Here is a 25109-nt window from a genome sequence, read left to right as displayed (position 1 = left end):
CCGTGGACTAAAAGCTTAAAATGATAGTTGCAAAAGCCCAAGTTAAGCCTCTCAATAAAGATGGAAACTTCTTTCAAATAAGGCTAAATTGAGCAGGATATGATGGGTTGATTGATTGAATTAAAGAGCGACTAGATGCCATTGAAAGATTTTAGTTAAGGATGTGTTATTATGTAATGAATGTCTGAAATGTCTTAGAGCAGGCGTGGACTGTTTTTCATTCTTTTAAGTACAGATATTTTCTAGATAGTGAGGTCTCCGTGTTAAACCAAATGTATAAAATCTTTGCCTCAATTAAGCTTACATTTTATCAGGGGAAGACAAATAGAACAGGTACATAGAGAGATGGTGATGGGTGTTACAAATCACAGTGAAACAGGATAAGGGACTAGGTAGTGCAGAGGGTAAGAGTTGTTTCAAATAGAGGGATGGTGGAAGTCCTCTCTCAACTTGTCAGCAGAGATTGGAAAAAATGAGGTGGAGAAAGAGAGATGTCTAGGGAAGAGCACTGTAGGAAGATGGGACCGAGGTACAAAAGGCCTACTTCAGCAAGTGTGAGGAGGAGCAAGAAAGTCTGTGGGCTTGCAACATAATAAGGGAGAGAGAGATAAATGAGCTGATATGGAGGGGTGAGGAAAGTAGAAGATACAGATAATTTTAAGGATGATTTTTATACTGAGTAGGATGGGAAGGTTATCAAATGGCTCTCAGCAGAAGAGTGACTGGATCACTCTGGCTGCTATGTTAAAAATATACTAAAAAAGAAAAAAAAAATCTTAGGAGAGACACTGATAAAAACAAACAAGCAAACCACTCCCCCCACCAATAAATGAAAATATATTGAAGACAGTCCAGAATGGGAAATGGCCAAATTATGGGAACTCTATGGCTACAATCCAAGGGAGAAAGGATGATGGCTGGAAGTGAGGTAGTGAATGGCGTGAGAAATGGGGAAACATGGGAACAAAAGAGTCTTTTTCTGCTGCAGGGGCCTGAAGAAAATAAGACATAAAGCTTGATTGAGTGAGAAGGTATCTTTGGCTTTGCTCTTTCTCTTTGCTCTTTTTCATTTAATCTACCAGCAAATCCTGGTCCTCTTTGCTCTCCTCATCTAATCTATTAGCAAATCTTGCCAGCCTACTTTCAAAATATATGTTGAACTCATTATTATTATTTTTTTTAACATAGTACCTTAGAAAGATCTTACAATCTAAATCAGCAGATAACATGAGGCCCATTTGCCTTTCCTGGGACACATTCTTAATTCATTTTCTCAGTTAATCTTCACAACAACTGAATTCCACAGATATGGACACTGAAACTCAAAGACATTAAAAACTCTCGGAGGCTCACATGGCTAACTATGTGATGCCAGAACCCACAACTAATGTCTGTTTCAATCCAAAGGTCATGTGTTTCCACTAAGGATCAGAGGGTAAGTGAAAGGATTTGGAGGCTGGAAAGTAAGGAATGTAGGGACTAACAGTAGATTCTCAGTCTTTGCAGCAAACCATGAGCTTTTAATACTGAAAATTTAAAGATGTGTCAAGAATGGAGAGTTGAACTAGGAATAAAAATTTGAAAAGTATGGACAATGTTTATAATTGCAACAATGGAGATCAAAATAAAGAATCAATATCTAATGAATTAAAGACGTTAGAGAATCTGTGAAGGCTCCACTGATGACATTAGCTCCTATGGTATTGAAGTGAACCAGCTGGCCAGATGCCATGAACTTCCATAACAATGACCTATTATCCATGTGATCCAAGATCACAGAAAATGGGAATGGAGATGAACAACGGAGGCATGGAAAAATAGCAAGAACCTGAGGATGGCGTGGGCAAAAATTTAGCCTTATTTTGAGTGAGAATTTCCAGAAAGTGAAATTACTTGTCACTTTCATGATTTACTAGAGGCCATGAAGTTTGTCTGTTTTATCAGATATTCAAGAAACCTGATTTCTGTTCTTACTGGTGAGACTCTATGCATGCCATACTTCCAGTTTGTTTTGTTTTGTCAATTGCATATGCATGCTTTCTAAAGGAGACTTTTCTTATCACCTCCACCAGAGAGACTTCACAATATTTTCTTCTCATGCATTGAAAACCTTGAGACCCTTCAGGTTGTTTTTCAGAGTCCATAGTCTTTCATGGTTCACTTCCCCTTCCAATTTCCCCCAACTCCCTTCTCCTCTCTAACTCCCCATGTCCTCCATGCTATTTGTTATGCTCCACAAATAAGTGAAACCATATAATTGACTCTCTCTGCTTGACTGATTTCACTCAGCATCATCTCTTAAACCTTGAGACCTGTCTCATTATTCCCCTTTACCTCTAAACCTACCAACTTCCTAACAGATTTCAGTATCTGTGTAGATGTCCTGTGCATCAATCATTTTGGGCCATTTCTTAAAAATAGACTTTACTCTTTAAAGAAGTTTTAGGTCTACTGGAAAATTGAGCATAAAGTTCTAATATACCACTCCCTTTCTCTGGCATGCTTCTCCCTGAGCACAGTTTTTTGGTTTTATTGTTTGATTGTTTTGTTTTGTTTTGTTCTGTTATCAGCATCTTGCTTTAGTGTGGTACATTTGTTACAACTGATTTATCCAATACCAATGCATTATTAGTTGAAGTCTATAGTTTACACTGAGGTGCACTCTTTCTATGGGTTTTGGCAAATGATGTCATGGATCTACGACTACAGTATTAAATAAAACAGTTTCACCGCTCTAAAAGTCCCAGTGCTCCATCCCTTTGTCCTTCCTCTTGCCCCATTTTGGCCATTTTAAACTGCAATTCCTTTTGTCTCCTCTAATATTCTGCCATTATCTACAAGGCCAGCTCTGCATTTTATCCCTAGAACTACTAGATTTCATTCTCTGGTTACCTATATCCATTCTACTAACTCTTTTATATTTTCAGTTATACTTTATCTGGTTTTCAACCTCATCTTGACATTCTGATTAATTTTTCCAAAATTTCATCCTGGTCTATCTCCCTAGTCATGACCATGCTTCCTTGAATATTTTGCTTTCCTTTCATCTCACTCCTTGCCAAGTTTATCCACCATCTCTCAACCTTGATATGGATGTTTTAATCTTCTCTGCATTAAAGAAAGTCATGCTTGTTTAGCCACATTGCTCTTACACTTGGGCATTTACACTTGTTTAGACACACATCACTGCTAGTCTTAGCAGCAATGAAAAGTGTTAGTCTTACATAAAAATGTGCTCAATCCTCAGCAACATTGATCCATCCTTTTATCTATTTTGATTTAGCAGTCACCATCATTTCCCTATTTCAAAGCTTCCCACTTTCTTATAGACAATTTCATAATACCTGTCCCCATTACTGTCAACAGACTTCATCTCCTATTGTTATCAAGACATTTGAAGTGATGAGATATGATCTTTCTCAAGCTCCCAACCTCTTGTCTGTAAATTTTAGTACTACCAGACACATTCTTAAAATGTGTTTTTCAGTATCAAAGAAACATCTTTATTCCATTAAAAGCAATTCTCAGTCTAAGCTTTTATTCTATTTTCTGTGGGATCTTTCACATATTAACTTCCTTTTCTTATATTAAATTCTCATTCTTTATTTTTCTATCACAGTTTATAATTATATTTAGGTTTCTTTTACTCCAAAAACAAACCAGCAAAACCCCCACCTAAACCAGTGACTTTCGAACTATGATCTCTTTCTTTTTATCCCCACCCAAACATTCTAGAAGAGTGTTATATACACATGTTGCTTCCACTTTTTCACTTCCAAATTTTTCCATCTTCTTTGGCAATCTGGCTTCTTCCTCCACTCCTGCTACTAAAAGAGATACAGCTTAGGCCATCAATGACTTCCAAAGAGCCAAGATAGTAGACATTTGACAGTCCTTAAGGCTTAGAAATTTTTGACATTGCTAGTCATAGCTTATTATTTCTTTTTAAGCTCGCTTAGCCTAACTGACATTCTCCTGTGCTTTGGTCATGCTTCTCTGAATTATTATTATTATTATTATTTTCTTCATTAACTCTTCTTTTTCCATCAGTTCTTAAGTGGTGGTCTTTTTCAGGGTTTCATCCTAAAATCAGTTTAGTAATCTTACTGTATGATTTCTTCTTTGCAATCTCATGCATTTTCACGCTGTCAGCTACCACTCATAGGTTTAGGGGCTCCTAAATATATGCCTCTTTTTGGGCCATTTTGGTGAGATTCAGAGTCCTCTCTATCTGTGAATATTCCACAAACATCCAACTCATCTAATCCTTGTTTTGAGTGCTATAAAGGCCTCCTTAATCTTGGCTTGCTCTCTGTGCTATTTCTCACCTTTCTGTCTTTGCTTATGCTCCTTTGTCTGTCAGTAGATATCCCATGCTTTTTCACCTGGATGATACAACTTATTATCTTGTCATGAGTATACACAACTCTTCCTTTAGAAAGTTTATCTCTACTTTATTGTCATGGCTTCCATAGCGTTGCGTGCATGCCTCTAACGTTGAGCTTAACTGCACTGCATTGTAGTTATGTTTAATGTCTGTTTCCCATTAGGCTAAGAGGGCCGTAAGGGCAAGAACCATGTTCTATGTATCTTTATGTCTCTAGTGCTTAACTTACTACATAGAATATAGAGACCACCAGTGAAACATGTTTATTATAGATGCTTTTTTCTTATTCACACTTGCATTCCTCCATTGTACCTTGACTAAGGCATTAATACTTTTAATTGGTATATGTTTAAAAATATTTATAAAGCAACCCATATAAATATATGTTTTGAATGCATTGATGAATTAAAATAACTGTGATAGAAATATATTTACCTTTTAAGACTAAAGAACTGCAAAACTTCACATCAACCATTTAAAATGAGGAAACCTCTATAGCGCAGTGCAGATTATTTCTTCTGTTCAGTCTTGGGGGCACTTTCTTCCTCAGGAAATGACATTATTTACACTGTAATCACTAAATAGTGTCTACTCTTATTATCAATTTCAATATTATATCTACCTCTGAAAATTTCTTTATGCTTGTGAAACTATGAAAGGTGGAAAAGGGACAAAAAAAATCCCAGTATTGGTCCAGAAATTTAGAAATGGGAAATAAGATTCTAAATAAGGCTATTTTAACTTTGCAACTTACTGTAATTAGTTGCATTCTAAGTATAAATATTTCATCCCAATTTTACAGATCTATAATTTACTCTACTTGCTATTCCTTCTGTTCTGTTTCCTGAGTTCTGGCTTTATTCCATTGTTCTATCTATTTTCCTTGGGGGTGAAACTCCTGCCATATAATTTAACACTTGATATTAGTTAGGGTGAAGAAATATCAAACTTTTTTCTACATATAACCTCCAAAGGAATTTTCAAACTATATACCTCTCCATGTTTATAATTGACATATTACATTTACATTTGTTTAGACAACTGCAAAGTGTGCAGTTTCTAGACAGAATTGGTCATATCTCTGTTTCTCTCAACCCCACCCCTTCCGTTTTTACTCTGCTATGTACTGTGAGCCTTACAGGGATGGAAATCTGTACACTACTTTTTCCAGGCTCCTCTGCCATCTGGACTCTTCTTAATTTCCACCAGAGTGAAGCCGCTGAGGATGTCAAAAAGAAGAAAGAGCAGAGCCTTCTGTTTTAAATGGTTATTTCAGTGGCTGTAGCAGCAGTGGCAGGAGATGATCCCTGACTCTGGCATCTGAGGCAGAGGCAGCATCTTCGTGCTGGCCCCGGTTAAGCCCTGTGTATCTTCATTGGGAGATACAGTCAACTGGACCATGAGTGACTCCTGATACCTTGATTATTCTTCTGTTTTGTTTTCCCATTCCTTCTAATGTCTTTTTGATCAATCCCTGTATTCAATCTCTTCTCTTTGCAATTTCAGGAGGGGTTTTTGTTTTCCTAACCAGACACTGACGTAAGTGTGTTCTGTTATAAATATTAAAAATTTAAAATAAAATTGTCAAGTGCTTCCTACAAATGTTTTCAACTATCATAGCAATTTAAACCATCACTTTTCTCTAATAGGAGAAACATTTACATCATTTTTAAGAATTTTTGAACTCTATATTCCATTCTACCTTCACAAAAGTTTTATCCAAATATAAATAAATGCATGCCTAAAAGTCTTTTCTGGATAACCAAACTATATTTTTTGCAACAAAAATATGTATGCAAATTAAATTTAAAATCTCAAATAACCTATGACCTAAATTTCAGGTGTAAAACATTTCTTCTGAGTTGAGTCATCATATCTGTATGCAATACATTGATTCATGGGGCATAAAAGTGAAACTTTATGACATTGATAGAGCTTTTTTTAAATTAATTTGAATATCCCATGAGTCAATATTAATTATGGTTCGGATGAAGTAAGGGTGAGCATTATGCTATATATTTTCATTTTATAGAAACCTTGTCCAAATGAATGAATAAAAGAAAATGGAAGGAGTATTTTGTTTTGTTTTTATCAATGCCATTCAATTCCTTGAAATTCTTCCTTGTTATACATGGAAAATCACTGTGAACTCTTCATAAAAAAAAATTCTTTTTAATGATATAGCATTTGATCACTTAAGTTTTATGCTTTCTTACTATTGCTTTTATTTATTTTTTTATATATATAAAAGCATCTGGCTTATAAAGGGATGTAGGGTCACCAGAGTTTCTATTGTGTCTTAGTTTGGTGCATAAGAGAATATTTATACCTAGAGCCACATGTCATAAAAAGATTTTGTCTGCATGAAAGATATGTCCTTATTTTATAAAGTAGGAGAGGGGTGATTATATAAAGGATAAGGGAAATAAGAAGCACCAAGGTCATGTTTTCAGGTAGATGAGTTTTAGGAAAGATTACTTACAGAAATTGAGAATATGGAAATTTATTTCCTGCCATGCTACCTCTATCAGTTTGCCCCTTAAAAAGTCTTCTAGTACAGTACAGGTAAGGTATGAACCTAAATGATAGAATACCCAGGTGTTTTCCTAATTTTTTTTTGTATTTCTATCCTAAATTTTATATATTTATTATTTCATATATAATTTTATCTCCAGTTTTTGTAATTTTGTTCTTCACTTTTAAGCCAGAAGAAAATAATTTATCAGTCACATTAACTCATCTTAACAATTCCTCCTGTTCTGATCAGAACATATCTCTCAATTTTCTATTTTACGCTGAAACATCTTTTGGCCAGACCTGAGTTCTCATATATTTTAAGAGCACATTAATTATAGAAAGTTATAAAACTAGTAAGGTGGATTAGAAATAGAGAAGACTTTGCCAAATTCTTAGTTTTTGTTGTTGTTGTTGTTGTTTCTTCATTTGTTTTGTTTTTTAGTTTCTACATATAAATGAAATCACATGGTATTTGTCTTTCTCTGACTTATTTCACTTAGCATAATACCCTCTAGAACCATCCATGTTATCAGAAATGGTAATATCTCATTTTTTTTTAAGGCTGAAAAATATCCGATTGTGTATATATACAACATCTTCTTTATCCATATGTCTACTGATGGACGCTTAGGTTGTTTCCATGTCTTGGCTAGTGTAAATATTGCTGCAATAAATATAGGGGTGCATATATCTTTCTAAATTAATGTTTTCAGTTTCTCTTTAAAAAATATTTTATTTATTTATTTGAGAGAGAGAGAGAGAGAAAGTGCATGAGTAAGGGGAGGGACAGAGGAACAGGGAAAAGCAGACTTCCTGCTGAGCAGGGAGCCTGACACAGGGCTCCATTCCAGGATTCTGAGATCATGACCTGAGCTGAAGGCAGACGTTTAACTGACTGAACCACCCAGCTGACTCAATGTTTTCATTTTCTTTAGGTAAGTACCCAGTGATAGAATTATTAATCATATGATATTTCTATTTTTATTCTTCGAAGAACTGCCATACTGTTTTCCACAGCAGCTGCTCCAATCTACATTCCCACCAACAGCATACAAGTGTTTCTTTTTTTCCACAGCCTCACCAATGTTTGTTATATCTTCACTTTTTGATACCAGCCATCAATGTGAGGAATATTTTTGTTTTTAAAATATACTTCAAATATATATTTATAAGATTATGTGCTCTCTCTGATTGTACGTTCCTCTCTAAAAGTTATGTTATGTACTGAACACCTGACTTCTGGTTTTAATGGAAAGTCCCTTTAACATGAGATCAACCCAACTCTGAAACATGAGTGCCACCTCTGGAAAAATCAAATACCTCAGAAACTTCCCATGTTTCTTCTTTGACTCTTTTTTTAACGCGATAGCCTGTCCATAGTCATCATGACAGACTCCAAGAAACATTCTTTTAATTTTGGTTTTCTCTTAGGAAGATAGACAATTAAGTGAACCCATGCAGTTCAACTTATGTTCTTTAAGGGTCAACTGTGTTTACTGTTATTTGAAATATACTTAGATTCATGAAAAATGTCTACACTAGCAGAAAATTTATAACAGTAATATACTCATTTTTGTGGAGCTCTGTTATAACATTATTATGTAATTTCATCAGTGTTATTTTGCTTTACAGGGGTAAATAACCCTGAAGAAAATTTCAATATGATGAATCTTGTTGGATAATCTAAATCACTTTATGACATTTTATTGATTATCATTTGTATAATTGAATTCATATTTTTAATTTTTGAAAATTAGAGCTTACATTTCTATTAGTAACATAATAAAGTTAAGCAAACTGTTATGAACCCTCAACATCTTGACAGTCATTCTATAACGCTGACTGTTCTTTCCTCCTTAAAATGTCTTCCCTTGGCTTTCATAACACCACATTTTCTCAATTTTTTTCCTATCTTTGCCTTCTCCAACAAACTTTTAGTAGGCTTATTCTGATCTCCATCTGAGAAATATCTAAATATTTTTCATAGCTTGGTCAGAATGGCCAAATATCTCTGTGAATAAAATAAAAATCTAGTTGCAATAAACAGAGTTACAACTTTTCTGGCTAAAAATCATATGGCAGTTGCTTTCTTTAAGCCCAACTTTTTGCTTTCTAAAAGGACTGCACCGAATTTTAAGTTATCATACAGTCATGGCATGCCCTTACATGAAAATGAAAACAATTAAATTAAATGTTAATGAATACTAGCATACTATTGCTTATGTGTGGTTGTTATATAATAAATTCTTAAAGTGTTTAAAGTTAGACTTTTAAGTAATCTTTACATCAACATCCTTATATTCCTCACTTCAAAGATGAGATTAGCAAAAGAGCTCATTAAGAATTTTATCCATTCTCCCTCCCAATCCCATGCTGTGAAGTGTGTAAACCTGGTGATTCACAGACCTGTACCCCTGGGGATAAAAATATATGTTTATAAAAAATAAAAAATTTAAAAAAAAAGAAAAAAAAAGAATTTTATCCATTCTCTATAAAGCAATCTTTATATTGCTTTTTAATAATGCCTGTGCATTTCTTTATCTTTTGTTTTAACATTGTTGCTTATCTGGGTTCAGATCAGGTAGGACCTCTCAGAGATAAAAAGGCAGAATACAAAAGGTTTGTGGTTTTTAAAAGAGGAATATAAGATAAATTATCATAGTTTTAATAAGAGGAATGAGAATTGATCATTCTCTCTTTCCTACTGAAAATATTTATATTAATGTTTTTCAAATAAGATTCCATGTGTAATTGATTTAATAAATAAAACAAACTCAGGAAGATTTTAAAGGATATAAAAATCGCATTATTATTTTTTCTTACAACTACCTTCAAAATATTTTATTTTTTTCTCTTCCCCATGTCTTGAAAACAACTTATTCAGACCTTTTAGTTGTCTGAATATGTTTAAGTATTTCAGAAAAAATTCCGGTTCTGGCAATGATAAGGTAGTTTTTACTGAATTAACCCAACAAAGAATAACAATTATAAATTCTGTATCAAATTTAAAAATATAAATTATAAAAAGACTGGAGATAAACCAAAGGAAGGAAGAAACTGAAGGGTATCTGACTCTTGAAAAATGGTAATTGCATTAGGTGAGATCCACTTTTACATGGTTTATTTATTGAAGACCCACCTCAGTTTAGATGGCAAGAGGTACCGGAGCTCAAACAGAAAGTCAGTGTCTTATAAGATTTAAGTGTCAGGAGATGGAGCCTGAGGCAGTCAGGGTGGCCAGAAATTAAAAGCAAATCACAGACAGGAGGGAGTCATGGAAGAATGAGCCAAAAATTTGTGAATAAGCTTCCTTCAAGTCCTTGGTTGACTCCTAAACTGCACATGCATGAGGATAACTTTTTAAAAAATCAGCAGAAAGCAACAACCAGAAGACTGAAAGAGCTGAACAAAGATTATAATTACTGCTTATGACAGGGAAGATAGAGATAAAATTTTGAGTCTCTCTAAGTCACAAGGGTTTGATGAAAACCACAGGCTTTTCATAGAAACTCCAGAAGGCTATGCTTAAGAACATAAGGATTGCTAAAACCAATTGATTTTCCCCCAAAACTAAAGAAAATAAAAAAGACCTGGCTTAACAACATGTAAAACCGAAGATCCACAAGTTCAGGGGAAACCTATAATAACTAGCTACTAAAACAAAAATCAGTCCTCTTCAGAGTATGCAATCTCAGAGACATAATCTCTAGTGTTCATAATGTATCAACCACAATGGTCAGTATTCAATCAAATGTGACAAAATAGAAAATGAGAAGAATTAGAAAAATGTGATCTACAGTTAATAGAAAAAGCAGTGAACATAAGTCTATCTGGAGATGGCAAAGATGTTGAAACTGTAGCAGATAAGGACTCTGAAACACCTGTTATCAGTATGGTGAAGGATTTACAAGAAAAGATGATCATAAAAAGATATGGAATCTCAGAAGAGAAATGGAAATCACTTTTTAAAAAACTGAATTCTAGGACTGGAAAATCAGCTATCTAAAATAAAAAAAGTTTACCACATGAACTTAGCAGAAAATTGGAGACTGCAGAAGAAAAAATCAGTAAGTTTGAAAGCAGATCAAGACAAATAATTTAAAGTAAAAGTCAGAGAGTAAAAATATTTAAAGAAATTAAATAACACCTCAGTAACTTAGAGACAATATTGGGAGGTTTAACATGAATATTCTCCAAGCTTTAAAGAGAGAGGAGGAAGGGAAAAGCATAGAAAAAATAACTATAGAAAAATTGCCAACATTTACTAGATTATATGAAACTTATTTCGGAAACTCAGTGAATCCCTAGGAGTATAAATACAAGGAAAACCACATGTAGGCAGATCATAGTTACACATCAAAACATCAAAAATGAAAAAAAAATTGTAAAAAAGCCAGCCCACACTAAAAAAAGGAACAAAAGTACAAATGGTATCTGACTTCTCATCAGAAGAAATATATGGCAAAAAGACTACGGAAAGACACCTTTAAAATGTTTAACATTGAGAAAAACTGTTAACTCAGAGTTTTATGCATACTAAAAATATAATTCAAAACAGAGCAATACAGACATTTTAAAGTTTAAAAAAAAAAAAGGGTGAAATACACTTATAGGACTACACTTCAAGACATTCCAAAGGAAGTTCTGAAGTAAATGATGTCAGGTGAGTGAACAGAAATGTAGAATTAACTGAAAAACCTTAGAAACAGCGGATAAATGGTTAAATACCAGAAACTTTTTTTCTCTATATATTTATAAAAGAGAACTGAAAGTTTAAGTTAAAAAACTATTACATTTTACTCTGGAGTTCTGAAATAATTATTATGACAACAATAGCATAAAGGATAGGGTGGTATAAATGCAATTATATTGTTACAAATTTATACCTTTTCAAAAATGTGAAGTGGTATGATATTACACTAGATAGAATATGATAAAAACACATATTGTAATCTCTATACTAACCACACAAAGAGAATTACAAAGAGATACAGTAAAAAGTCAAAAGAGAAAATAAAGTCAAATATGAAAAATATTCAATTAACCAAAAGAGAAACAAAAGAAGAAATAACAGAGAAAAATGGGACATACATAAATCAAATAGTGAATTATAAACCTGAACCAAACTATTCAAAAATTCATCAAAAACATAATAATTATAAGTGTGTGAGCACCTAATAGCAGATTCAAAAAAAATGAAAAAATTCAAAATCTGACAGAAACAGAGATAAACAAATAAAGAAGTTTAAGCACTCTTTGAAAAATCAAAGAACAAGGAGAAATATAGTAGTAAGGATAGATCTACCTTACTTAGATCCTGAAACTAAATGATTAGCCCCTAATTGGTTTTGGGTTTTTTTGTTTTTTTGTTTTTGTTTTGCAAATAACACTGCATTTTTAAAAGAAAACAATGATATGAATTACATTGTAACTTCGGTGTGTATCATATACTGACAAAATGTTTCGAGTATAAATTTGGCATAAGTAAAGCCTTTTATAGATACTTTTCTATTATATAAAATATTTTAAAATGTAGCTTTATTTTTCTCATCAGTTTTTCTCTACACAGAGTTCATAAAATAGTACTGGCTGCAACTTTTGCACTCAACATTACCACTTAAACCTCTGCTTTGCACTTATTTTATATGAAATAAGCTTCTAGAAGTTACAGTTCAGTCATTGGTGATGGCTAGATAGGTAGATAGATAAGTAAATGCTTACCTTAAAGACTAGTTCTCCTACCAAGCCATTCCATGTCCCATCTTCTTGTGGGCTTCCATACTTGTGATCCGGTGCAACATAAATTTCATAGTTAAAACCCAGGTAGTTAGATAAGGCATCCAAAACATCAATGGAGAAGCCTTGGTATTTCTTCGGCTTACCCAAGACATTTTCAGAGACCATTACAAAAGGTTCTTCCTACATGGAAATAAGAGAAATCCTTGATGTCAATCTACAGTGCTCCCTGAAACCAAAAATTAATTCTTCAAAGAGTTTTGCTTATACACAACCTAAAAATTGCTTTTGAACTTTGAAAGAATTAACTTAGAAATATAACTTATATGTTATTAATGTGTCATAGTATTGAATAATGTTTAATCACTTAATTTCTTTTCATTTCTCATTTAATTACTACTATAACAAAAATTAGATGAAAGTGACTATAAAACTTCAGGGGCCATGAATTCATTATTCTTGTCACTCTAGGACCAATCTACAATTCAGCAATAATAAAATTAAATTTAAGAAACCATAAATTTTTTGTATCTTGAAGCATTTGTTATCTATATATGTCAAAAATATGTAAAATAATATTTTAACAGATAAACTCTACATAAACTCTCTGAAAAAAAACAAAAAATTCCAAGAACATATAGTTTAATGAAAATTTATAACATAACATTTACTTGGAATTATTTGATAAATAATTTTGAAATGTAGATATAACCACACATTTCATTGAAAAAACAGCTTGTCTATCACTGCTATAAAAACCATAAGTGACTCTTAATCTCACAAAACAGAGGGTTGCTGGGGGGAGGGGGTTTGGGAGAAGGGGGTGGGATTATGGACATTGGGGAGGGTATGTGCTTTGGTGAGTGCTGTGAAGTGTGTAAACCTGGTGATTCACAGACCTGTACCCCTGGGGATAAAAATATATGTTTATAAAAAATAAAAAATTAAAAAAAAATCCACTTAAGTTTTTGGCAAACTGTGTAATTTATTAAATTTAGCAAATTGGTTTCTGTTTCTACATCTTTTACCATTTTGAGTTTTTGTCCTCTTACAATTAACAAATAGGCTCCTTTCACTTTTTCCTGGTATTAAGGAAGCTCAATTGGTTTGAAACATGCTGGCAGAGTATAGGAAATTAGATAATCTACTCCTAAATTTCTTAAATCTGTTCTGAAACCCCTCAGAGCAGTAATATTTACAGATAACCATATATATATATACATATAAAACATATAAAACAGTAATATTTACAGATAACCATATATATACAGGCAGATTTTAACCTGCCTGGAGGGCTATATGTCTATCTAGCCCATATGTATACATATACATATATACACACATAATTATATGCATACATATGGGCCAGATAGACATATAGCCCTTCAGGCAGGTTAAAATCTGTATATACATATATATGTATATATGATTTTATCCTTGGATCATTTTTATCCTTGGATCATTTTTCTTTAGAGACTCACAGATGAATCTTCATTGAGATGTAAAATAACACTTTACTTTGGCTTTTAGTCAAAGATCCAAAGTAAGTGTCTTATAAAATAATTTCATCTATTATAAAAATATTGCCCACCATAATATTCAGTTTTCCCCTAAAAATACCATGAGATGAATTTTTGAATTTTTCAGAGCCAATAGGGTTTCATTTTGTGCCCACTTCTAAATAATTAAAATAAGATAACTAATTATCTTGGTATCCCTTTTCACTTTGGACACCCAGAAAATCAGTTCTAAGTTTGAGGCTTATCTACAACTATGTTGATTTTGTGGTATTTGTAATATTTTTTAAATTTTGGTTTTCTAAACTAGTGACACTTTCTTTTTTTAAAAATGTGGTCTTGGTCTACTGTTTATATCTTACCTCAGAGTAAAATAAATCAGTAAATAAATAGATAAAGGAGGTGACTGCTATTTGTTCCCAGGTAGTTGTTCTCTTCTGCACTAATTATATATACGTATATGCATATGTATATCTCTATCTATCTATCTATCTTTTTATATTAGCACCTGAGAAAAAAGACAATCTATAGTCTCCTTTTAGGCAAGGTGAGACCATGTGACTAATTCTGACCAATGGAATGTAAGCAGGTGTTTTGTGCAATTGTTCTTTCATCTTTCCTCTTTTTTTCCAACTGGAATGAGCACATAATTTCTGGGGCTCTGGTAACTGTTTTAAAGCACACAGAGTGGAAAAATAAGATAGAAGAAGTCTATTCCCTTGAGATGTGAAATGCCATACCAGACCGTAACTTTCTAGGATTCTAGAACATAAGAAAAAAAGAAATTTCAGATTTTTTTTGTCGTCAAGCTCCTGATTGTTTTTCCATTACAACACTATTTGATGCTAATGAACACTAATAGATCAGTAGAAGAGAGGTTTTGGGAATGGATAAAAATTTCAAGTAATACTGATTTGTTTAATCCAAATGATGTCAAATGAGAGAAAAGTAAAAATTCAATCAATCCTTTAATATTATGTGTAAAATATAGAACATCTTGATGATTCTAAATATTTATGTATTTTAAAATATATAGTAATCTTTCAGATAATTGTCAGAATTTGTTACCAAACATTCAGTTATACAGACAAAACACAGACCTAGCCAACGACTATGCAATGCAATGTACAAATACTCTGAAGTAGGCCATGAGGTCATTAGAATCAGAATGAATTAAATAAACTCCAAAAAGAAGACCATATTCAGAAGCATGCCAATAAGATTAGGAAATTCTGGAATTTTAGAGTTAGAATTAGTCTACATTTTAAACATTTACTTATTGACAAACCAAAGTAAAGATGATTCAAAAGAGATCTTATTTGATTGATTCCTTTGCCAGTAGTTTTGGACCATATACATTCTCTATTTATTCGTGGTCTTCAAAATCTAATAAATCTTTAAAGTTAAACAGCAATTTAATAAACAGAAAGCTGAATACCACTCTTCAGGATGATACTAAAACAATTAAGAATACTAATTAAATGTATTGCAAAACTAAAAGTTCTATCTGGCAAAATATTATCCCAATATATGCTTTGATATGAAATATTGTTTTTTAATTTTTACTCTTATCTCATTAAAACAGTTGTTGAATATGCTAAATTATATTTCCTTAATATGCTAAATTTTCCTTTCAAAATTATTTTTAATTCCAATATTACAAGTAAATACCCAGGCAAATGGATCCTTTCAAAGTTTTGTTGCCAAAGTCTGGTTCCAGAAAAATCAGCTGGAATTGATTAAAGGTCTAGAGTAAAAATGGCTATCCTAATGGTTCTTTTACAGAGGACTGATGAATTATTAATGAACATGGTCTTCAAATTTTACGACCCAAATAAACTTTTATTACATCCTATCACTTCTCTTCTGAATAGATGTTTTTAGACTTTGTTTTTAAGCTCTTTAACAGATTAGGATCACTATTTGTACATCCTACCTCAGACCAGTTATGCTTTATGAGGACAATCAGCCAATACCTTGGACAGGTAAACATAGCAATAGAAATTAGATTAAAGGTCTAGGACCTACAGTAGAAAAAATACTTTCTCTTCCCTATGGCAATACTGAACGTGGTTGAATCATTTTTATCTATATACCTATTTCCAAAATTTATTCATTCTTTGACTTACCTATTTAACATGAATTGAACATCTACAGCATCAAGTTACTACACTCAGTGTAGTGAGTGTAGTACCCACTATACTCGATACTGTAGAAAGTCATGGCCACCACTTCCAAAATAATCACAGTTTGGAAAAAGCCACATACTCAAAAAATATAACATAAAACAAAAGCAACATACACTGCAACTATTAAACACAAAACACCAGAGAAACACAACAGAAAGTATTTTTAAAAAAGAAAAGAAAAGAAAAGAAAAGGAAACCTTCATTTTGGGAGTTACTGGCTATGGACTATTTTAACAGATAAGAAAAATTTCAATTCAAGATCACACAGAAGGTTACAGAACAGAAAGTCATCATAAATCATTTTACTTCAACTCCATCTCTTTGGACCTCAAATTTTTCAACCCTTGTATTAAAACCTAGGTCTTAATAACCTGTCTCAAATTTTAATGCAATTTAAAGTGGTATGAAACCGGAAGAGATTCCAGATGCATGCCAGAAAATAAATAAATAAATAAATCTGTAGTACTCTCTGGAGAAAATATCTGCATTTTAGGTATTACATTATTCCTTTAAGTAATTATTTAAACAATGTTCAAAACAGAAGTCAAAGATACCATGTAAAAGGAAATTCTATTTCACATATACAAATGTGGAAATAATATACAAAAGAAATAGAACTTTCAAGAACTCTGATACTGAAATTTTCAGATCCATATTATAAAAATTGTGTTACCATACTAGAACAAATTGACAAGGGACAAATTGACAGGAAATTGGAAAGCACATGAAATGTCATTGCACAATCTGAAAAGAACTAAACAGAAATTTAAGAATCAATAAAGAGAATGTCCGAAGTTAAGAATTTAATAACTGAGTTAATCAGAAGATTAGAAACAGAGGAAGAGAGAATTAGTGACTTGTAATACTTCAGAATTAATACCCGTAGTGCAAAAGAATAAACAACTAGAAAATCTCAAAGCAAAAGTAAAGAGATGAGAAGCAGAAAGAGAAATAGTCTGATAATCTCAAATATTGCTAAGGATATGAAGAAATAGGAGTTGTCATTTACTATTGCTGGATGTTTAAATCGGTCCAATACTTTAGAAAAGGTCCTGACATATCCAGCAGAGAATGGATATTTACAGGCAAATTAGTTTTGCCTGTTTTTGAGTGTTACATAAATATTTATCTAGCATGAAGATATGTACAGCAATGTTCCAACCATTTTACCCCTTGGGTATGAACACTTAAGAGAATCCTGGGCATCAAAATGTATACCGAGAATGTTTATAACAACACTGTACATAATAGCCCAAATCTGGGAATAATAAAAATCCAAATGTCCATCAATGTGGAAAAGATAAATCTCCTGGGGTATATGGATCCAATATGGATCCAATGTATATGGATCCAATGTAACCACATTAATCCAATGTGGTATATGGAACCAATGTAATGTAATCCAATGTAATGGATCCAATGTAATACTAAACAGTTTAAAATTTAAGAACCTAGAGCTATACAGAGTAGCACAAATGGACTTTTAAAAGAATAATGTTGGGTGAAAAAAAAATAATACTTGAAGAAAACAGTCTGATTCCATTTTTTAACATTCATAAACAGGTAAAGTTAATTGTGTATTTAAGGATTTACATGCAGGTGGAGATACCATAAAGAAAATGAGGGAAGTGATGACCTCTGGCTGATTAGCTCTGAGACGCTGGGGAGGATATCATCAGAAAGATGCACAAGGAAAGCTGGCTTCTGTCATAATGATAGCCTTCTATTTTTTTATCTGGACAGTGGTTGCCTGGTTGTTACTTTATTTTTCATTCATTAATGTCTGAGCTTTTTTCTGTATGGAAGTAATATTGCAATATAAACCAAAATAAAGAAAAAGTGTGTTAAGTGAGACCAGATAATGGAGGGCATTGAAGCCATATGAAGTTTTTGCCTTTTATTTGGAAAGGAGCTGGAAATTTGTGGAAGGAAAACAGCCTGATCAGAAAGTAATTTTGAGAACATCATATAGAATGACTTGTGGCAGAAGCAAGGTCTAGGGGTCCTTTGTAACAATGCAGATGAATGACAGGAGATTATAGCCTGTGCCTATTTAACATATATTTCCAAAGTATGTACAGGTGGCTTTGAGTCTCATATTACAGTGATGGCGGGTTGGGGAGGAGGGTAGAAATGACAAAATCCTGCCTTTAAAATTCATTTTCCAGAAATTAGTTTCAAAGAGTATTAATAAAACTGAGCTTAAGCCAGTGAAAACCTGTCCACCTATTAAGAGAAAATAAATTGCAGATTTCGATTTGCTGATCATTTGGATGACAGATTCTCTAAACACAATCCACAGCAACTGGAATAAACAAAGCTTTCACAGAATGCCTGTAGTTATCAGTCTAAGCACATTAGCACGAGGATCCACAGACTTGCTTGTAGAAAAGAGTATTTCAGTGGTTTGATAATTTTCATATTAGCAGGGATTTATTCACATCACTTGTTGGGTTATTAGATAATAACTTCATAATTCTGAATTTGTATTCAGTCACTTAAAAAACCTCATGCTAATTGCTTAGTTGATTTACAACACTGTTTGCCACTTGCAGATTTTGTAGTTAATTCCCGTATTTTAATAACTATGCAATATTGTTTGCTAGTGATAGAGTTGGAAAAAAGCTTCTGACATTGCTGATAGGCTCAAGCGACAAGCTCTATTGCCAAGACTTTCCGAGAGCTGTTTAGAGGTTTTAATATGCACAACCTCACAGAACACGAGGATGGCCAAAACTAGGAATGAGTCACTAGAAATTCCTTACAATTCTGCTCACACGTACAGCTCAAAGACATTAAAAAGGGAACAAGAATATTTCTTAATGGCCTGCTTAAAAAATTTTTTTTTCCTCATAAAACATGCCTCTGGCCGAAGCAAACAAGAGTTGTCTTTATGCACAGTGTGAGCTTATATTTTGCTTAGGGATGATACATTCCACTTTGATATGGGCAAAACTAATGACCACCATTCTCCTTGGAAAGGCATCATTTTTTTTTAATATTTCTAAATTTTATTTATTTATTATAAACATATAATGTATTTTTATCCCCAGGAGTACAGGTCTGTGAATCACCAGGTTTACACACTTAACAGCACTCATCATAGCACATACCCTCCCCAATATCCATAACCCCATCCCCCTCTCCCAACCCCCCTCCCCCCAGCAATCCTCAGTTTGTTTTGTGAGATTAAGAGTCACTTATGGTTTGTCTCCCTTCTGATCCCATCTTGTTTCATTTATTCTTCTCCTATCCCCTTAACCCCCCATGTTGCATCACCACTTCCTTGTATCAGGGAGATCATATAATAGTTGTCTTTCTCCAATTGACTTATTTCGCTAAGCATGATACGCTCTAGTTCCATCCACATCGTCGCAAATGGCAAGATTTCATTTCTTTTGATGGCTGCATAGTATTCCATCATGTATATATACCACATCTTCTTTATCCATTTATCTGTTGATGGACATCTAGGTTCTTTCCATAGTTTGGCTATTGTAAACATTGCTGCTATAAACATTCAGGTGCAGGTGCCCCTTCGGATCACTACGTTTGTATCTTTAGGGTAAATACCCAGTAGTGCAATTGCTGGGTTATAGGGTAGTTCTATTTTCAACATTTTGAGGACCCTCCATGCTGTTTTCCAGAGTGGTTGCACCAGCTTGAATTCCCACCAACAGCGTAGGGGGGTTCCCCTTTCTCCACATCCTCGCCAGCATCTATCATTTCCTGACTTGTTAATTTTAGCCATTCTGACTGGTGTGAGGTGATATCTCATTGTGGTTTTGATTTGTATTTCCCTGATGCCGAGTGATATGGAGCACTTTTTCATGTATCTGTTGGTCATCTGGATATCTTCTTTGCAGAAATATCTGTTCATGTCTTTTGTCCATTTCTTGATTGGATTATTTGTTCTTTGGGTGTTGAGTTTGCTAAGTTCTTTATAGATTTTGGACACTAGCCCTTTATTTGATATGTCATTTGCATATATCTTCTCCCATTCTGTCAGTTTTCTTTTGGTTTTGTTAACTGTTTCCTTTGCTGTGCAAAAGCTTTTGATCTTGATGAAATCCCAATAGTTCATTTTTGCCTTTGCGTCCCTTGTCGGAAAGGCATCATCTTTTATAGACCACATACGAAGATTTGAAACTTCTCTAAGTTACAAAGGCTAATGGTATGGAATTTGTTATTAAAAACATACAGAGATACCAGGATAGTAAAGCAAACGTGAAAACCTCTACAGAGGAATAAATAATCTGGGTAGTGTAAAGGTAGTGTAAAGAATGTCTGAGTCTGGGTGGCTCAGTGGGTTAAGTCGCTGCCTTCGGCTCAGGTCATGATCTCAGGGTCCTGGGATCGAGTCCCGCATCGGGCTCTCTGCTCAGCAGGGAGCCTGCTTCCCTCTCTCTCTCTCTGCCTGCCTCTCTCTCCGTCTACTTGTGATCTCTCTCTGTCAAATAAATAAATAAAATCTTTAAAAAAAAAAAATGTCTGAGTTGTGTGGAGAGAAGAAAAGCGGTCACAGGGCTATGCAATGAAAATATCTTTAAAAAAGCTCTTGCAAAAAAAATTTATAGAGGAGCAAATATTTAGAAAATATCACACTAACATATCTTTCAAAATCCTTGCAAAGTATTTTTATCATGCAACATTCAGGTTACAAATCATAGAAGTAACCTTAAAAAGCAATCCTAGGGATCCCTGGGTGGCTCAGTCAGTTAAGTGCCTGCCTTCTGCTCAAGTCATGATTCCAGTATCCTGGGATCAAGCCCCACATCAGGGCTCCCTGCTCAGCAGGGAGTCTGCTTCTCCCTCTCCCTCTGCCTGCCACTCCACCTGTTTGTGCTCTCTCTGTCGAATAAATAAAATCTTAAAAAAAAAAGCCATCTTAACTTCCTAAAACTATATCTTATTATTTCTGATTCCTATTTTGTAAATAATTAAGTGGCAAAAAAATACTTTAAATTAACATGAAGTTAAGGCTATTAGTATGCAAAGTAATTCAATTTTAAAAATACTATATTTGATTTTATACATTGCTTTCAAATCCTGAAATGGTTACATCTTAGTGACTTACAGGCTAAATGGAGAGTGACAAAATGAAACCAAAAAGCGTTCATTTCATTTTCATGAAAATGTAAAAGAAATATAGAATGTGGTAACGGAATACAAGGTTACCAAGGACAATATGCAATCACAAAAATCCTAAGTACATTAATTCTCATTTATTGATTTTCCCTAGCCTGCACTTGAAAATATGTTTTAGGAGACTAAGATTTTATGGACCAAATGATTATCATATACAAACTTAGAAATACCAGGCTCTCAATTTACTTTCTGACCACTAGATAACATTTTTTGTTTGTTTGGCCCAAATCTTCATTATTTTGCTCAACTTAACACCTATGTGAATACCCACATGCAAGAGTCAATTCTATTCTATAAGCATTGTTAAAAGTTTACTAGGTGCAGAGTACTTCATAAGCACAGTTATCTCCAAAAAAGGTATCAAGAACATGTTTTGAGATCTAGCATATTGCAACTACAAGAAGTGAGTGGCTATACCAAATATAAGAAATCTACAAAAATATTAAACTGAAGGACTTGGTAACATTTGACTTCAGAATGATGATATTTACAAACTCTCTCGTTGATATATCATGTTCCTGTTAAAATATTGCCGAGAACAGTAATATTAATAAATGTCAGCTGAACCTTATAAGACTCTTTTTCCATCAGGATATAAAAGCATTTAATAAATGCAGACTAACACTAATTAAATACCAGAATATAATGAAAGCCATATAAAATTAAACTTGGAATGTTTATAACTAGTGTTTTTTTTTGTTTGTTTGTTTTTTGTTTTTTGAAAGAGAGAGAAAGCATGAGAGTGAGCAGGATTATGGAGAAGGGCAGAGAGAGAATCTTAATCAGGCACACCCAACATAGAGCCTGATGGAGGGGTCGATCTTACGACCCTGAGATCATGACCTGAGCTGAAATCAAGAGTCAGATGCTTTAACTAACTGAGCTATTCAGGCATCCCTGACAAGTGGTATTTTTAACCAAAATAATATTACTTACAGGAACATAACAGAAATTCATATTTTTTAAGTCATTCAAAAGAGTGTTAATGCTGGGCTTTATTTAAGAACGTGCTAGTGAATAAGCAAACAAGAGACAGACATCTCTATCCTTCTAGGCCTACATCATAATAGGAGCAATAGACAATAAATAAAAGAAGTATTATATATGTTATGTCAGGTGGTGATAAGTACTATAGGGGGAAATGAACCAAATAATGAGAACAAAAAGCATGTGAGAAAAGGCAGTACCTTCAATCAGGAAAAGCCTCTGTAGAAAGAGCATTCCAGACTGAAAAAAGAGTAAGTGCAAATGTGTCAGGCAGGTGTTTCTCTGCCATGTGGGAGAGAAGAGGGACACTGGTATGGCAGGAACCCAGGGAGCTAGAGTCAGATAAGGAATGTTTGAGAAGTAATGGGTGGGGGCCAGATGGAGCCTAAACAGAGCATTTAAACTTGTAATGACTTGAGCTGTTAACTCCACTAAAACAGACAGCCTGATGGGTTCCAGGCAGAGGAGGGACATGACCTAATATGTTTAACAGTTTACTGGACAGTTGACTTTTACTACTGAAGAAAGATTGGAAAGAATAAGACAGAAGCCAGGAGATCAGTTACGAATCCTTTGCAGTAAACCAGAAGTGAGCTGATCATAACTTGGTAGGAAAATGGATTTGATGAGAAATAATTGGATTCTCAGTAACTCTTGAACATAGAGCTAATGGGATTCATGGATATACTGAATGTGAGGTTTTAAGTTTTTAGTGGGAAGCGATGTAATGCTATGCCATACATCCTAGAGAACCTCAGTAGAGGCATCAGTCTTCAGAAGAAGATGGACTTCTGAGACTCTCCTTGAAGGTTTTTTATTTGGGGTATGTATCATAATTCTATTAATGGAATTAAAATGTTCTTTTTCTTTAAAATATTTTATTTATTTATTTGAGAGAGAGTAACAGAGAGTGCACAAGCAGGTGGGGGGTGGCAGCAGAGGCAGACAGAGAAGGAGACTCCCCATGAGCAGGGAGCCTGACATGGAACTCGATCCCAGGACTCTGAGATCATGACCTGAGCCAAGGGCAGAAACTTAACTGACAGTGTCACCCAGGTGCCCAGGAATTCAAACTCTCAATCAATAGACTAAAGTCTTCAAGGTGAATGTTCAATATGGAATCAAAGGTAGTATTTTGTAAAAACCTACAGTACTGAATACAAAATTAATACACATTCAAATTTAATAGAAGAAACCATGAAAATGTATACTTTCTTTTTTTTTTCCCTGCATATTTGTGACTCATATAATCAGTTAAAAGGGAAATTATATTTATTGGAAGCAACTGTAATCATTAAAATTTTCATCTTTTTTTAAAAGATTTTATTTATTTATTTGAGAGAGAGAGAGAATGAGAGAGAGATCTGAGAAGGGAGAGGGTCAGAGGGAGAAGCAGACTCCCCATGGAGCAGGGAGCCCAATGCAGGACTCGATCCCGGGACTCCAAGATCATGACCTGAGCCAAAGGCAGTTGCTCAACCAACTGAGTCACCCAGGTACCCTATCATCATATTTAAGACTAAATTTTAAAGGAATAAAATGCAATAGCAAACACTGAGAGTGAACTATTTATTTTTGTTCTCTTAACACACCTTTGGAAAATATAAAAATTAAAATAAGATGAGTTATTTTATTTATTGCTCATCAGACTGGCAAAGATTAAAAAGAATGTTAATGTTTACTAACAAGCGTGTGAAGAAACAGGCTTTCTTATACGCCACTTATGTGAGCTAAAATTGCAACAGCTTTTCAAGAAAACAAATTCACAGTAGGAAAGCAAATGTCTCAAATTTTCATATTATTTCTTCTGGTAATTTTACATAAGAGGGTAATCATAAATAAACACACGTATATATCTAAAAAAATGTTCATTGCAACTTCTACAGTGAGAACTTGAAAACAAAGGAAATGCTCAACGATTACAGATTTTTTTTTAAAAAGTATCTGCATGACCAATGACTACACAGCGCATTCAGTCATCAACCTCAGAGTCTCCATGCCCTGGCACCTAGCCCTCTGCTCAGAGTTGGGCTGCAAGTTGTTTTCTTAAACCAAGAATAACATTTTTTACGTTTGGGATTGGTTTGTTTTTGTTAGTCTTCTAGGAGATTAAAAATATCACTTTAAAAGCGTTGTTTTCCTTTGCATTCCCATATATTTCAGTGAATGGGAAAGAAAAATGTTGAGTTTCAGTTGGCATGTTGGGAATTATATAAAAGGGTGGATAAATTAATGGAAGTCTGAAGCAAGCATAAAGATCATTCATCAAGTAGATGGGGGAAATATTGATCACATTTGCTGTATAAAAACTATTTACATTAAGAATGTTCATTCATATATTACTAAATAGGAAGGAAATGTACAAAACTACTTGTGAGTGTGTGTCTTAATTCATGTTATAGCAAATCACCATGAACTAAGTGGCTTAAACAATACTTATTTTGCACAGTTCTGGAGACTAGGAAGTCTGAGAACAAGGTGTCAGTAGATTTAGTGCCTAATGAGGGGTTTGGTTGCCCCACCTCATTTGGCAGAGACCAGAGAGACCATCATTCTTCTGTCTCTTCTCATGCTCTACTTGCTCTCAAAGGCCTCACCTAAAAATACCATCACATTGGGGATTAAGCT

The 25109-nt window shown here is 33.8% G+C and overlaps 1 protein-coding gene across 5 annotated transcripts in view; it reads right to left on the bottom strand.

Annotated features, from left to right (window-relative positions):
• The window catches only part of GRID2 (glutamate ionotropic receptor delta type subunit 2), a 1491890-nt gene that overhangs the window by 330066 nt on the left and 1136715 nt on the right, over positions 1–25109 (bottom strand). For all 5 annotated transcript variants that reach the window (XM_032332901.1, XM_032332902.1, XM_032332903.1 and 2 more), the window contains one exon: positions 12626–12823. In XM_032332901.1, the coding sequence (XP_032188792.1) occupies positions 12626–12823 (198 nt within the window). The remainder of the gene's footprint in view (positions 1–12625; positions 12824–25109) is intronic.

Source organism: Mustela erminea, chromosome 2, assembly GCF_009829155.1.
Source record: "Mustela erminea isolate mMusErm1 chromosome 2, mMusErm1.Pri, whole genome shotgun sequence".
Taxonomy (NCBI): domain Eukaryota; kingdom Metazoa; phylum Chordata; class Mammalia; order Carnivora; family Mustelidae; genus Mustela; species Mustela erminea.
This window is presented reverse-complemented; position numbering and strand designations above follow the sequence as displayed.